At 41.4% G+C, this 15,274-nt stretch overlaps 1 protein-coding gene across 1 annotated transcript in view; it reads left to right on the forward strand.

Annotated features, from left to right (window-relative positions):
* VPS35L (VPS35 endosomal protein sorting factor like) overlaps positions 1–15,274 on the forward strand; it is a 169,770-nt gene that overhangs the window by 130,117 nt on the left and 24,379 nt on the right. Inside the window, exons 25-26 of the mRNA XM_056535528.1 lie at positions 1,294–1,371; positions 2,905–3,017. Coding sequence (XP_056391503.1) covers positions 1,294–1,371; positions 2,905–3,017 — 191 coding nt within the window. The remainder of the gene's footprint in view (positions 1–1,293; positions 1,372–2,904; positions 3,018–15,274) is intronic.

The following is a 15,274-nucleotide window of genomic DNA, read 5'->3' on the forward strand; positions in this document are numbered from 1 at the left end:
TCACCCTGAGTCTATAAGGACTCTGACTCAAGGGCATACCTGTACGCCCTGCATATGTAACAGGTAAAAAATCTAAAGCCTGTCAGTTTCTGTTGTAGATTTTTCCCCACAGGTTTCATCTCTTCAAGGTGTATTAGGGGATGGAATCTTCTTCAGATTAGGAGCTTTTTCACATTGATTGTTTTCAATAGGATTTTGCTGCTCTGTGCGAACTGTGGAATGGATCATTTGTTCATTCTTTGGGTGGAATGTCATCAGAACTGCATTGCCATCTATGAGAATGCGCACTTCCACGTGGTCCTACTGCCGAGGAATTTGCTGGCACCTCCTGCAAGCAGACATTTAGCCAGTGTAGGTCTGCTGGCTAAATGTCCGCATTGTGAACAAGCCCTTACTTTATGTGGACTTAAAGTGTTACTGTGATGAAAATTAACTTTTGACAAATCGCACAGACCTGTCAAACAGTAAAATGAATCAGGGTTTCTGGGTGAGGCACACAGCAGCACGCTTCTCTCTTTGACTCTATCCAAGAGATGCACTCTATGGACTATAATGGAGCGCATTAGTTGGATCGGGCAGCTGGGAGTAAAGTGTGCTGCAGCACATATCCAGGACAGAAACTCTAGACGACATGTTAAAAAGTTTTTACAAAGGACAGTAACACTTAGAAGCCCATACACATTAGAATAAAGTTGGTTGCACCCACGAATTTTAGTGGGATCTGTTGACTATGTAATATGTGAGGGCCTCCTGACTGTCCCCTATTGGCAGAGAATGGTTATGCTTGGTGGATTTTGCCTGTGAGATTCTTTTGTTCTCAGGGGAGTTAGCCACCACCCAAGCTGTCTGGCTGTGGTTTTATTCCATCTCGCCATTCAGCACATGCATACTTAGCCAAGTAGAGCATGTATGTGTATGGAGGAATCAGGAGAGATAGACCAACATTTTTAGGAGGTTTAAGAGGTTGGGTCTTTTTATCAATTATTCTGGATCATCAGACAACAGCATAGAATCTCCAAACATGCAGTTCTGAAACCATGAAAGTAAATCTCATTCAGAGCTGGAAAAGATTTTATTTGGTGGGAACCAATGGTTTTTTTTCAAAAGTTTCCAGAGACCAAACAAACCCCCCCCCCCCCCCCCCCCCCCGTTTCTCCTTTTAAAGGCGTAAATTGCACATTCATTTCATGAATGCATGTTAAAAGGAAAATGGAGATATTGATCATTGCTAGCCAAAGCAACTGTGAGAAGCTTATAAGATCTATATTCATTAGTCCCCATATTGTTTTCTAGAGTGTTAACCACTTGGCCATGGAAACCAAGAAAGTGATGAAAGGAAATCATTCAAGAAAGACTGCTTCATTTGTCCGGGTAGGTTTCATGTTACTACTTTAAAGGGGTACTCCGCTGGAAAACATTATTTTTTTTAAATTAAATGGTGCCAGAAAGTTAAACAGATTTGTAAATTACTTCTATTTAAAAATATTAATCCTTCCAGTACTTATCAGCTGCTGTATGCTCCACAGGAATTTCCTTTCTGTCTGACCACAGTGCTCTCTGCTGACACCTCTGTCCATTTTAGGAACTGCCCTGAGCAGAAGCAAATCCCCATAGCAAACCTATCCTGCTCTGGACAGTTCCTGAGATGGACAGAGGTGTCAGCAGAGAGCCATGTGGTCAGACTGAAAAGAAATTCAGAAAGAAAATAACTTATTGTGGAGCATACAGCAGCTGATAAGTACTGGAACGATTAAGGCTTTTAAATAGTAGTTTACAAATCTATTTTAACTTTCTGGCACCAGTTGATTTAAAAGGAAATGTTTTCCAGTGGAGTACCCCTTTAAGTAAAAATTACAACATTTTGATTTAATCGCATATGTGAAGTTTATAAATCATGTACATTCCATGATGCAGAATGTGTAGCTCTTACTGGTAACAACTGGGATACATACATAAGAATTAATAGGGCTGTCTGATCTAAGTAACCATTTGTCTAGATGAAGCTGTCATTGCTTCGGGGGTAACTGCAGACAGGCACATGTTTCTCTTGCAGCAGAAATTTTGTGATACTTGGGCCCATGCAAAGGATCAGTCCTAGATGCCTGAGCACTAAAGTGTTGGAGCTGTTCAGGAGGTTCTGAGCAGGGGCAGTCCCTATAAGCTTTTACTGTGTAAGCCTGAATAATCATCTCATGCAAACGGAATTTATTATACTACTAGCTTTTGCGGCTTCGTTAAATTTGGTGTAACATAGATTTACTTTTTACGATCCTATAGTAATGAGGCCGCTCTGGGTAAAGTCTACGGGCATCCAAACAACCCGAAACATTACATCTACTGTTTCATGAAATTGAAGATAGACATCCTTTGAGGACTTTTACCGAGTCTGCGCTCAGGGGAACCCGCCTTCTCGCGCTGCTTATATACTGCCAACAGTCCTCCTATCCCGTCCTCCGATCCCGTCCTCCGATCCCGTCCTCCGATCCCGTCCTCCGATCCCGACCTCCTATCCCGATCATCCCGTCCTCCTATCTTGACCTCCTATTTCGACCTGCTATACCCCCGACCTCCCATCCCGTCCTTATATCCCGACCTGTAATATGTGTACCAGGTATTGAAATATCTCCAGCCGTTTGGAAGTTATGTGGGAACATATATTTCCCATAGACTTGTATGGGACTTAAAAAAAAAAAAAAAAACTTTTTCACCCCTTAAGGGTGGAACTTCGAAAAAATCCTTTCTTATTCCTTGTCTACGTCTTAAAAACAACACCTGTGCAAAAATTCAGGTTTCTAGGTCCAAGGGTTTAGGCTTGGGGTTGATGAGTCTGAGTCATGTCTTCTCTTTTTATATATAAGATACCATGAAAAATAAACTCCTGTATATTTCTTTTGTTTGCTTCAGGCTTGTGTTGCCTTCTGTTTTATCACCATTCCTTCTCTGACCAGCATCTTCACCCGACTCAACCTTTACCTGCATTCTGGCCAAGTGGCTCTTGCAAACCAGTGCCTTTCCCAGGTGAGTTTTTAAGAATTGCATGGTCTTGCTGCGTTTTCCCACTGCAGAAGATGATCTTTTTCAGCAGTTCTCTGCTCTGGTCTATAAAGCTATAAAGAGTCAAGAATGTGACGCCTATTTTTTGGGACGCTCATATACACTAATAGTGTAATACATGTCTACATATGAAATATGTCATCTTATATGCATTTGTAGTTCAATACACTTTTATAGAGCAACTATACACATACTCGTGTTATAGTTGTGGCACTTTGAGTTTAAAGTTAATTACAAACTGAATCCTGTAATACTTATGAAAATTTATTTTAACCCCTTAAGGACTCTGTCCTATGTAATGCATTCACTCACTTTACCATAAAATGTATGGCGCAGCCAAAAAAAATACTATTTGTGTGGGGAAATTAAAAAGAAAACCCCATTTTGTTTTCACGCCGTACAATTTACGGTAAAAATTACTTGTATTCTTTATTCTTTGGGTCAATACGATTAAAATTATACCCATGATAACATACTTTTCATTACTGTTGCGCTTAAAAAAAAATCGCAAACTTTTTAACCAAATTAGTATGTTTAAAATCCCTTTATTTTTAAAACCTATAACTTTTTCATTTTTGCGTATAAGCGGCGGTATGAGGGCTCATTTTTTGCGCCATGATCTGTACTTTTTATTGATACCACATTGTGTGTATAAAACTTTGAATACATTTTTTATTAAAAAAAATTTTGAATAAAATGTTATAAAAAAGCTGCACTGTTGGACTTTTTTTTTTTTTACGTTCACGCCGTTCACCGTACGGAATCATTAACATTATATTTTAATAGTTCGGATATTTACGCATGCAGCAATACCAAATATGTTTATTACATTTTTTATTTTACACTTTTTGGGGGTGAAATGTGGAAAATGGGACATTTTACATTTTTATTGGGGGAGGGTATTTTTCACATATTTTTGTAACTTTTTAAAAAACTTTTTTACTTTTATTTTTACAGTTTAATAGTCCCCATAGGGGACTATTCATAGCAATCATTCGATTGCTAATACTGTTCAGTGCTATGCATCGGGCATAGCACTGATCAGTGTTATCGGTCATCTTCTGCTCTGGTCTGCTCGATCTCAGACCAGAGCAGAAGACCTGTGGAAGGTGAGGGGACCTTCGTCTGCCGTTCTGGATGATCGGATTGCCTCGGCAGCGCTGCGGGCGATCCGATCCTCCATTTTAGTGACCGCAGCGCTGCAGATGCCGTGATCTGTATTGGTCACGACATCTGAGGGGTTAATGGTGGGCATCCGCACTATCGCGGATGTCGGCCATTACCTGCGGGTCCCTGGCTGCGATCAACAGCCGTTATCTGCCGCACATGACCCGAGCATTGCTCCGATGCCCGCGGTTATGTATAGGACGTATATGTACGTCCTTGTGCGTTAAGTACCGCTTCACCAGGAGGTACATTTACGTCCTGCGTTGTTAAGGGGTTAAAGAACAAAAACTGTGCAGCCACTGGATTTGTATTTTAATTCATACTTATAGCCATTGTAGTTTTTCGGTGCACGGACCTTGCCAAAGCAAGGCGTTCAGGCGTGAGTCACTGATAACCTATTGTAAGTACTGTCCAGCATCTGAATAAGAAATTACTTTATTTAACCCCTTAAGGACCAGTTTTTTCCTCCTCGCCTTCTAAAAATCATAACTCTTATATTTCCATCCACAGACCCATATGAGGGCTTGTTTTTTGCGTCACTAATTGTACTTTGTAATTACATCACTTATTTTACCATAAAATGTAAGGCACAACCAAACAAATATTATTTCTGTGGGAAAATTGAAAAGAAAACCGCAATTTAGCAAATTTTGGAAGGTTTTGTTTTCACGCTGTACACTTTCTGGTAAAAATAACATAACATGTTTTCTTTATTCTGTGGGTCAATACGATTACAATGATACCCATGTTATCTGCTTTTCTATAATTGTACCGCTTAAAAAAAATCTCAAACCATTTTAACAAAATTTGTATGTTTGAAATTGCCCTATTTTGACCACCTATAACTTTCATTTTTCCGTATATGGGGCGATATGAGGGCTCATTTTATGCGCCATGATCTATAGTTTTTATCAGTACCACTTTTGCTTAGGTTTTACTTTTAGTACATTTTTTATAAGAATTTTTTGGAATAAAATGTGACAAAAAAGCAGCAATTTTGGACTTTAAAAAAAAAAAATTACGTTTACGCCGTTTACTTTACGGGATAATTAACAATATATTTTAATAATTCACACTTTTACGCATGTGGTGATAACAAATATGTGCATTACTTTTTTTTTTAACACTTTTTGGGGGGTAAAATGGGAAAAACTGACGTTTTACTTTTTCATTGGCGGAGGGGATTTTTCAATTTTTTTTACTTTTTTTATTTAGCATTTTTTTCCTTACACTTTTTATGTCCCCATAGGGGACTATTTATAGCAATCAGTTGATTGCTAATACTGTTCAGTGCTATGTATAGGACATAGCACTGCTCAGTATTCTCGGTCATCTTCTGCTCTGGTCTGCTCGATCTCAGACCAGAGCAGAAGACCCCGGGAGATGGCCGGAGCAAGGTAAGGGGACCTCCGGCTGCCATGCTGGATGATCGGATCGCCGCTGCGGGCAATCCGATCTTCCATTCAAAGTACCGCACTGCCGCAGATATCGTGATCTGTATTTATCACGGCATCTGAGGGGTTAATGGCGGAAATCCGCGCGATCGTGGACCTGCCGGGCATGACGCGAGCAGCGATCCAGTGCTCGCGATCCTGGCGGCATGAAAATGTAAATGTGCGAGAAGTACCACGTCACCATGACGTACATTTACGGCAATTGTCGTTAAGGGGTTAATATCCATTAAAAGCAGGAGTACAAAACAAAATCACAACATGGTCACAGCGGAATGCGCCGACGTCTTTTCAAACTCAATTGATTCCTGATCGTTACAACAACCCCCCCCCCCCCCCCCCGATAAAAGCTCACACTTGACTCCTCTTAAAGAAACATACTGCAAACTTCGGTGAAATACAAACCAATTCATATAAAAATGTTTTGCTAAATAATAAACACATCATTAGATACATGTAATATTTAATTTCGATCTTGTATGTAGGACTCTAAAAAAAATTGTATAAAGATATAACACCATACTTACACAGAGAAGAAAGGTACTGCAACATAGTGTGAACAGTTACTTTATTTCTCACTCTCCAAGTTCACCACCACACCCAGAAAATTGAACAAGGCGGGGTTAATATGTCACCGTCCTCAAATCAAAAACATGTATGCAAAGGGAACTTGTATAAAACTCCAAATCGAAATGTGTTATGGGCAGTGCATATAATGTCATACCAGCAGATGTTCAAAAATGCAAACCTCACAAATAAAGATATTACTAGTGGGGTATATTAAAGCTGAACTATCACAGCTCACAATAGCCTCCCTTAAAAATAAAATTTTATTGATATGCATTCATTAAAACTTAACCCCTTAAGTCTAAGAAAACAATAAATGACACAATAATATGGGGACCAAATCACACTTCGTTTGATTTGGTCACCATATTATTGTGTCAATAATTGTTGTTTTTTTTTTTTTTTTTTTGGGTATCATTTTAATCGTATGAATACGATAAAGATAAGGTGTCATTTTTACCCCAAAAAAATGTACTGCGTAGAAACAGATGCCCACAATAGTTACAAAATGGCGTTTGTTCTACAATCTTGTCGCACAATGATTTTTTTTTCTGTATTGCTGTAGATTTTTGGGTAAAATGACTGATGTCATTACAAAGTAGAATTGGTGGCGCAAAAAAGAAGCCATCATATGGATTTTTAGAATCAAAATTGAAGGAATTATGGTAAGGAGGAAAAAACTAAAGTGCAAAAACGGAAAAAAAAAAACAGGTCCTTAAGGGGTTAATGCATATCAATAAAGTTTTATTTTTTAAGGGAGGCTATTGTGAGCTGTGATGGTTTTGATATTTGACCCTCTTTTTGATCTGATTAAGGCTGTGATAATATATTAAAGCTGAAAACAAAATAATAAAAAAGACACTAAGTCTGGATCATCAACACTGGAACATATGCAAATATCTTGTGGGAGATTAGCTGCTTAGAACCAGTCAAATAGCAGCAAAATTGCAGTCAGAGACAAGGACATGGGAGTAATATTTAAACAGGGTTCCTGCATTCCTGAAACAGACCTGCCCCTTATAATAAGTACTCTTAATACCTACCATAAAAAGGCGTATCAGCGGTCATTAAGAAGTTAAGAATCCATAGAGTCTGGAAATGCATTGGTGGATTTCTCTACAGTTTACTAGGGATTGGAAAGAAAGCAGGAAGACTGTCTCCAGTTCATGGTCTAGCTTCACAGCTGTATGTTGGAGGGTGCCACATCCGTACGTTACTCTTTTGGTAGGCAACGTTTGTAAAAGTAAAATTAAGAGTTAGGGTCCTGTGGCCCAGGGCCAAGGGGCCTTAACCTGGTTGCAGGGTCTTTTTTGGGCTGCTGGCTTGTTCCTCGTTGGTGGTCCATTTGTAAAAATGTTACTTAGCAGCAGTAGATAAGTCCATGTGTTTTTTTTTTGGTTTTTTTTTTGGGTGGGGGTACAGTTGTGGAATTGAATTTTTTAAGTTCACTTTACAGGTGGTTATTGAATGTGTCAGAGTAAGATTTGTTTTCACTAGAAAGAACCATACGTGAAGCACAAAAATAAGATTTTGTGACTTATGTGAACGCACCTTTGACTTTTCAAGTTATTTCTGCTATGAATCCATTTCAGGAAATCAATATGGTCACATACTAAGCTGAGGCTCCACAGAACAATTTAAGGCTTTTATACCCACAGGGGACAATCTGCTGTATCCTATTGTTCACTGTCCTTGAAAGATAAAACTCTGTCCTGTGTATCAAAAGTGGAATTGTTATTCCTCTTGAGTAATTGTGGCACTCCAGACATTGGGAAAGTACAATACCCGGCAAGGTACAGACTTCGGCAGGGCCGGCCCAAGACATCCCCCCTCCCCCACCAAAAAAATATACTATGCTATTGCATATCAGTAGGACATAAAAAATAAAATAAACTGCAATTCTGGGGTTTTGTATTTTTCTACTTTAATGCCATTTACCGTACAGTATATATAATGTTATATTTTAATAGTTTGGACATGTTACGCACGCGCGATAACTAATATGTTTATTATATAATGTTTACATATATAGACTTATAGACTTTATTGGTCCCTTTAAGGGCTATTCCGGGCAAAAACATCTTATCCCCTATCGAAATGATAGGGGATAAGATGTCTGATCGCGGGGGGCCTGCCGCTGGGACCCCCTGCCTTCTCCCTGCAGCAGCCCGCATTCTATGCGTAGCTGCATCTGCAGTTTCGGAAACCGCCGGGCTTCAGAGACGGGGATGTGATGTCGCACCACGCCCCCTCCATTCATGTCTATGGGAGGGGGCGTTGCAGCCGTTACGCCCCCTCCCATAGAAATGAATGGAGGGGGCGTGACGTCACGTCCCCGTATCGGAAGCCCGGCGGTTTCCGAAACTGCAGACGCAGCTACGCATAGAATGCGGGCTGTTGCAGGGAGAACGCGGGGGGTCCCAGCGGCGGGGCCCCCCGCGATCAGACATCTTATCCCCTATCCGTTCCTTAGGGGATAAGATGTTTTTGCCCAGAATACCCCTTTAAGGGACCATTAGGAGGAATCAGTAGATTCCTCATACAGATCAATGAAGTTCCATAGAACTTAATTGATCTGTGTGATCTGCAATCATTTGGTAGAGCCTGGTCCAGCCAGGCTCTATGAAATGCAGATCCATGGACCAAAAGGAAGCAGAGGTAAGCCCTCCAGCTACCTCCACAGTGGGTCCCCCCCCCCCCTCCACTCCACTAGACCGCTGGGAAAGATTAAAGGTCCCTTTAGATCTTAAAGGTTAATAGCCGGCCACAGCAATCGCTGCATGTCGGCTATTAATGCCGGTCCCCAGCTACTGAGAACAGCTGGGGGTCAGCGGGTATGGAGCTGTCAGGAGCCCTCTCCATACACCCTGAGCGGCACAATGATGGGCTAGATCAGTCATGGATTGCGATGAGGTCAAAAATCTTCTCGGGGCGGCAATGTGCCGCCCCTGTGTAGGTGCTGCCTGGGTCCAATGGACCCAGCGGGACCAATTGTAGGGCCGGCCCTGGGCTTCGGCCATTGGGGTGTTCCGAGAACTCTAACTTTGCAACATGTAGAATGCCACAAGATAAAGTTTTATATAATATGTATATGTTATATATATATATATGTTAAGTGGAGGATAAGTGAAAAAAGTTTACAGCACTTGTCATAATAACTGTGGAGGATATACAGTAGTATTGAATGGCTAAATCCTCCTAAAACTGCTGTTATGTAATAAATAGCGGTGAGCGGCCTGGCTGTGATTGTTACGGACTCTCACCGGTCATCGGGTGGATTTTGCTCTCCACGCCCCAGTAGTTTCCAGCTACTGGTGTAAATGAGCTGACGCAGGGAGCTGACTCTGGCTTTTGGAAGTCCACCACTATAGCAGGTTTCTTTGTTTTAGACCTGAGGCCGTGGACTGCTTGGAACAAAAGAATTTAGAGCGGAGCAATTTTTGTAACCAGTAATTATAGAGGGACAAAAACACTGCAAAGTCAGACGTTGTGTGTTTATTAGCCCTGTGTGTGATGCACCGTGCACTCTCACTTCCCACTGTACTCTATAAAATCTCCTAAAGAGATATCATTCAGGGGGGGCCATTCTGGCTATTTACTGTGTAAATTCAAATATATTATGCCCCTTGACCAAGTCACCTATTAAACCAGTTTTATTTATGACAATGTTTAGGCGATGTAGAAGCAAACAAGTATTTATAGTACAGAAAATGGTCTCCAAATTCCACATGTATGGAAATTAGACAAAGTACATAAGGTTTGACCTTTTGATGTACACTTTGGATTCTCCTCTCCTACTCTGGTAAGCCTTGTTTGATAGGATGTCATCTTTATTATTGTACAACCCTTGGCAAAAATCAATGGAGTCCCCGCATGTAGAAGATGGTCACAGGGCTATTTGTTTAATTGAAGTTTATTTGTAAATACATCAATGTAAGAAAAAATACTTTAGCCTTCCAAGTAAAGGACAATTGGTCACAAAATAGACATCAATGTACAACAACTGATATGTGAAAAACTAAATAAAAACATTAGGGTTCCTTTCACATAGAAGAAATTCAGCATGCAATTTCAATTCAAAGTGGTCCAGAATCGGTGTCTATGTCCTCAACAATCTGCTGTGGACATAAGCACTCTTCCATTGACTCTTCCTTCTCTGGTGGATTCCGGCAGAAGATTGACCATGTTCAATCTCCCTAAGGAATACAGTTGCTTGTCAGAAAATCCGCTACAGAACTTCTAATGTGTGAACAGAGCAGCGGAATGTTTTTTAATTGGTTAATATTAAAGGGTTACTCAACCCACAGAAATCTTGAACTCCTATCCAAGGATAGGGGATAAGATGTCTGATCCCAGGGGTCCCACTGCTAGGACCCCCGCGATCTCAGTGCAGCACTCGGCATTCTAAACAGTATGTTTAGAATGCTGGGTTCTTGCAGCGGGAGATGTGGTGTCACGTCACACCCCCTCACTACATGAATTGACGGGGCGTGCCGTGATGTCACATCTCCCACCGCAGGAACCCAGCGTTCTGAACATACTGTTTAGAATGCCGAGTGCTGCATGGAGATCGCAGGGGTCTTAGCTGCGGGACCTTCGCAATCAGACATCTTATCCCCTATCCTTTAGATAGGGGATAAGATGTCTGCGCAGAGCACCCCATTAAAATAATAAGTCCTCCAGCAACACGTGAAAACACAAGAAACAGCTGCTGCCAGAAGGAGAGGAGACTTCATAACAGAATCTCTCTCTCTTTTTTTTTTTTTTTTTTTTTCTTCAGTGTACCATCGTTCACCTTTTCAGGATCTGAGTGATTGGTCCTTATTTGAATGATGGTATTTATACTGACTTTTTTGGCATTGTTCTTGCAGCCATATAATTTATATCATAGTTGGGTCCCCTGGTAAACCCCGTTATTGTGAGCAACTATACAAGAGGGAAACATTTTGGGACATATTGTATTTATTGTGCTTGTTAAATGGGCACTGTCATGAAATAAAAAAATTGATATGTTGTAGTACTTAAGTACTACAACATATCTCTAATATACTTTAATTAAAAAAAAGTGATTTTAAACCAGTTTAAAATCACTTTTAAATTCGGCCACTAGGGGTCGCCCTCCTAGTGGCCGAATGCACTCGGCAGTGACGTCACTACAGAATTTCGACTCATTTAAGCCTGGCAATGAGTCGAAATTCAGTCACTGCGGTGCTCGCTCCCGCCTGTCAATCAAACAGGCGAGAGCGAGCACGCCGATAGCTGGGGCTGCGCGCATTGGCCAGCTCCACTGGCCTCGCGCGTGGCCCCGCCCCCGTTACCCTGTCCGGAGGCAGCGCGCGCACTCATTGCTGCGCTGATCCTCTGGATGGGTAAATCTGCTCTCTGCACTAGAGGAATGGGGTGGGGGAAGCGGGGTTCGGGGGAGCGCCGCCGCTCAGCACTAGAGGGGGTAGCGGGAGCGGAGTAGCACTGCTGCGCTAACAAAGTAACAAAGTTATTGTTTTCACCACAGGGTGCCTCCAGCTGTTTCACCAATACAACTCCCAGAATGCCCTGACAGCCAGTAGATGTCAGGGCAAGCTGGGAGTTGTAGTGGTGAAACACCTGGAGGCACCCTGTATAGTGAACTAAGGGCGGAAGTGTCGGCCCCAGCAGGCATCAGTGACGTCACGCCTGCTGGGGAAGTCTGCCTGGTAGTGAGCACACTACCAGGCAGACAAAAATTTTAATATAGTAAAAAAAAAAAAAAAAATGTAAAGGCAGGGAGGGGGTTAGGGATAGATGGCCAATAGGCAGGGACAGAAAAAAAAATGGATGGTGGGAGCTGCCCTTTAAGTAAGAATTTTTGATTGTACTAAGACAGTGTTTTGGGGGGCTTCTTCTGGACATATTTGCTCGGACTTGCACCCCATCTCTATAGATACGTTTTGTGGCCTCAGTACATTGTTTTTTTGTGTTTTCACGTTCTGCACACAGTGGTGCCTGAAGACTTCTATTATATTATACTAATAAAATGTAAAATTTTCGTAGAGCCATTTTTCTGTGATATTTTTTTGATAAGCTCTGTGAGTAATCGCTCAATCTTTACGGTCTGTGATGACCGCAGACCAATTCCCATTGAGATCAATGAGAGGCTGCTGCCTTAGTGTGAACAGAGCCTAAACCTAAAAGACAGAGAGTTTCTCACATGTTTGACTGAAACCTAGGGTTATGATGAGTCTTTAGCAAAGAAAATGGGGGGGGGGGGGGGGCTGGAGGAGAGAAGAGGGAGGAGAGGTCGGATTCACACTATTTAAGCAGATTTCTCAAACAAGGGGGACCAAAATTGAACAACATTTGTCCATGTCTAGACAAAAGTGGAGACTGAAGGCATTTGGTCAGAGGAGAACACCATTTTGGAATTTTGGGGGGCAGCCCTGATTGTTGTACACCATTTTTATACTTTAGGATATACCTTATGGATTTTTATCCTGGAGATTTCTCCCTATGTCACCTGCCTTTTTACTTCATAATAAATCTAGGGGTATTTTTTTCTGTTCTTGATTCTATATATTTTTTTCCCCCTGCCATTAATGAGAATGATTTACTATTAATTTGTGTTATATCGGTAATGTGTGTGGCAGAGAGCATAACTATTACTGCACCCATCAAAAATAGGTTTACCACAATTGCAGTCGGGGTTTTATAAAAACCACATTCGCTATACATTAAAGGGGTACTCCGGGGAACTAAACCCATAGCCCATCCTTTCCCCCTCATCAACCTATTTAATTGTCTAAATATCATTCATTAGCTATATAGAGCAGTTTACCCTCTTTGGTTGTCACTTACATGCATGAAGTGGGGGAATGACATCATCCAACCATCCACTCTGTCTCTGTCCAAATCCCTCTCAGAAAGCAGCCCCCACTCTCCCGAGAGAGACAGACCATGGGGGACATTTAGTAATCTAGTCTATTCTGGGTATGCTTATAGACCAGCGTATGTGGTAGTCTCCTGTCTGTTGTGCTCCTAATTTATCAAAGGTCTCCCAGCCCTTGATAAATTCTGTGCTCAGACTTCAGGGTCTACAGCTTAAACTGCATTTAGACCTGCTCCAACATGGTCTGACATTTCAGCATATTTTGGGCAGATGGGATTTGATAAATTCAGCACCAATGCATTTTCCAATGCATTTCCGTCTAAAATAGACTTGCATGCATCATGTTCTAAAAATCCTCTACAGCAAAAGTCGCAGAAATGTCGCACATATTTAGACTGCGACTTTCTGTGCGACAAATTTAGACATGAAAAATCAGTCTAAATCGTTTGATAAATCTCCCCCCATGTGTTTTCTGCCCTGCAATGAAGAGTCTTGCTTCCTTTAGTGCTGAGAACTGGAAGGTTTGTGCAGCCTCAGCCAATCAGACTCTGAATCTATCTCTGCTACTCAGACCAGGGGGGTAGGGGCTGGCAGAGCAGAGCTGCAATGATTGCTGGAAGATGTGGGCAAGGGGAGAGAAGGATAGCAAAGAATATAAAGCAGCCAGAGAAGACAACAGAGGCCACAGGAGCCATGTATATCAGGCAGGATGGTTTACAGGGAACATATCCAGGAAGTGTGGTGGTTTTGTGTATATGTATGTGTGTGTATGTATGTATATATATATATATATAATATATCTCTTTATATATATATATATATATATATATATATATATATATCTTTATATATATATATATATATATATATCTATCTTTATATATATCTCTTTCCTTGAGTACACCTTTAACACCCCCATATGACTATGCCCCCCCCCCCCCCCCCCCCCAAATGCCACAAAGGCTGTCCAGGCATGCTGGGTGCTATAGTTTGGTTGGCAAATCGGAATGGTAGCTACAGAGTAAATGCTTTTTCTTTCTGGCTTTTGTCTACCAGCATTGTGGTACTTTTACTTTTCTGGATGACTGCAGAAGCATCCAGGTGTAGTGAAGCAAGGCGATCACCTGCCTGTCCAGAATCTAATGATGCCTGACCTGGGCAGATCCATGTCCAGATCAGATGTTTCTCTCAAAAAAGAATTATTGCACCTCGAAACCTATCATAAATCTTAGTGTAAGATATTTTTATTGCATTCTAAAAATCAAATGGAGATGTGTTTGTACTAAAGACCTGCATATTATATAGGTGCCATTTAAAATCAATAAGTACAGGTCAATGTGTCATTCTCTGCAGGGAAAATAAATACTAACTGTATATTTTACTTGACCATAACTTACCACTGGGATCCAGGATTCGCTACCAGGCCTGTGGAAGTAGACAGAGGATGTCCGAAGTTGACTATCTCCAATTTCCAGCATATTCTCTATGCATCCTATCTGGTGCACTAGATGTTGAGGTTTTCATATTCATTTGGGTCATCATCTTATATACAATCTTTAAATATCCTCATAGATAGGTAGGATCTTATAAATGTTCCTTTGTTGGAGCAAATGTAGAAACTGCAGTGATCCCTCGACTTACAATGGCCTCAGGTTACAATATTTTCAGTATACAATGGTCTTTTCAGGACCATTGTAACTTGACTCAACATACAATGCTACAAACAGTCCAGATCTGCGAAACGTGTCAATGGCTGGAAGATCTGACCAATCAGAATGGGCATTCACTGGTAAAACCCCCGTATTACTGAAGTGCATGCACTGACTGGCTGTCTGGTAGCGCCTACTACATGTTCTGTACTATTCTGTGCCAGGGTTAGTTGTCCCATTGTACACCAGGTGAGGGCGGCTCCATATTACTTTTTTAGGACACTGCGTGTACTGTACAGGACCCTGAAGAAGCTCCTGTCCTTTTCATATTAATTTACAGCTTCTAGCAGCTTGCTGTTACTTTTATATGTAAGAACTTGCTTTATCTATATTAGTTATCTACTTATTTTTCTTTAAAGGGGTACTCCGCTGCTAAGCGTTTGGAACAAACAGTTCAGAACGCCAGAGCCTGTGCCGGGCGCTTGTGACATCATAGCCCCCCCCCCCCTCATGATGTCCCGCCC

Source organism: Hyla sarda, chromosome 8 (genome assembly GCF_029499605.1).
Source record: "Hyla sarda isolate aHylSar1 chromosome 8, aHylSar1.hap1, whole genome shotgun sequence".
Lineage (NCBI taxonomy): Eukaryota > Metazoa > Chordata > Amphibia > Anura > Hylidae > Hyla > Hyla sarda.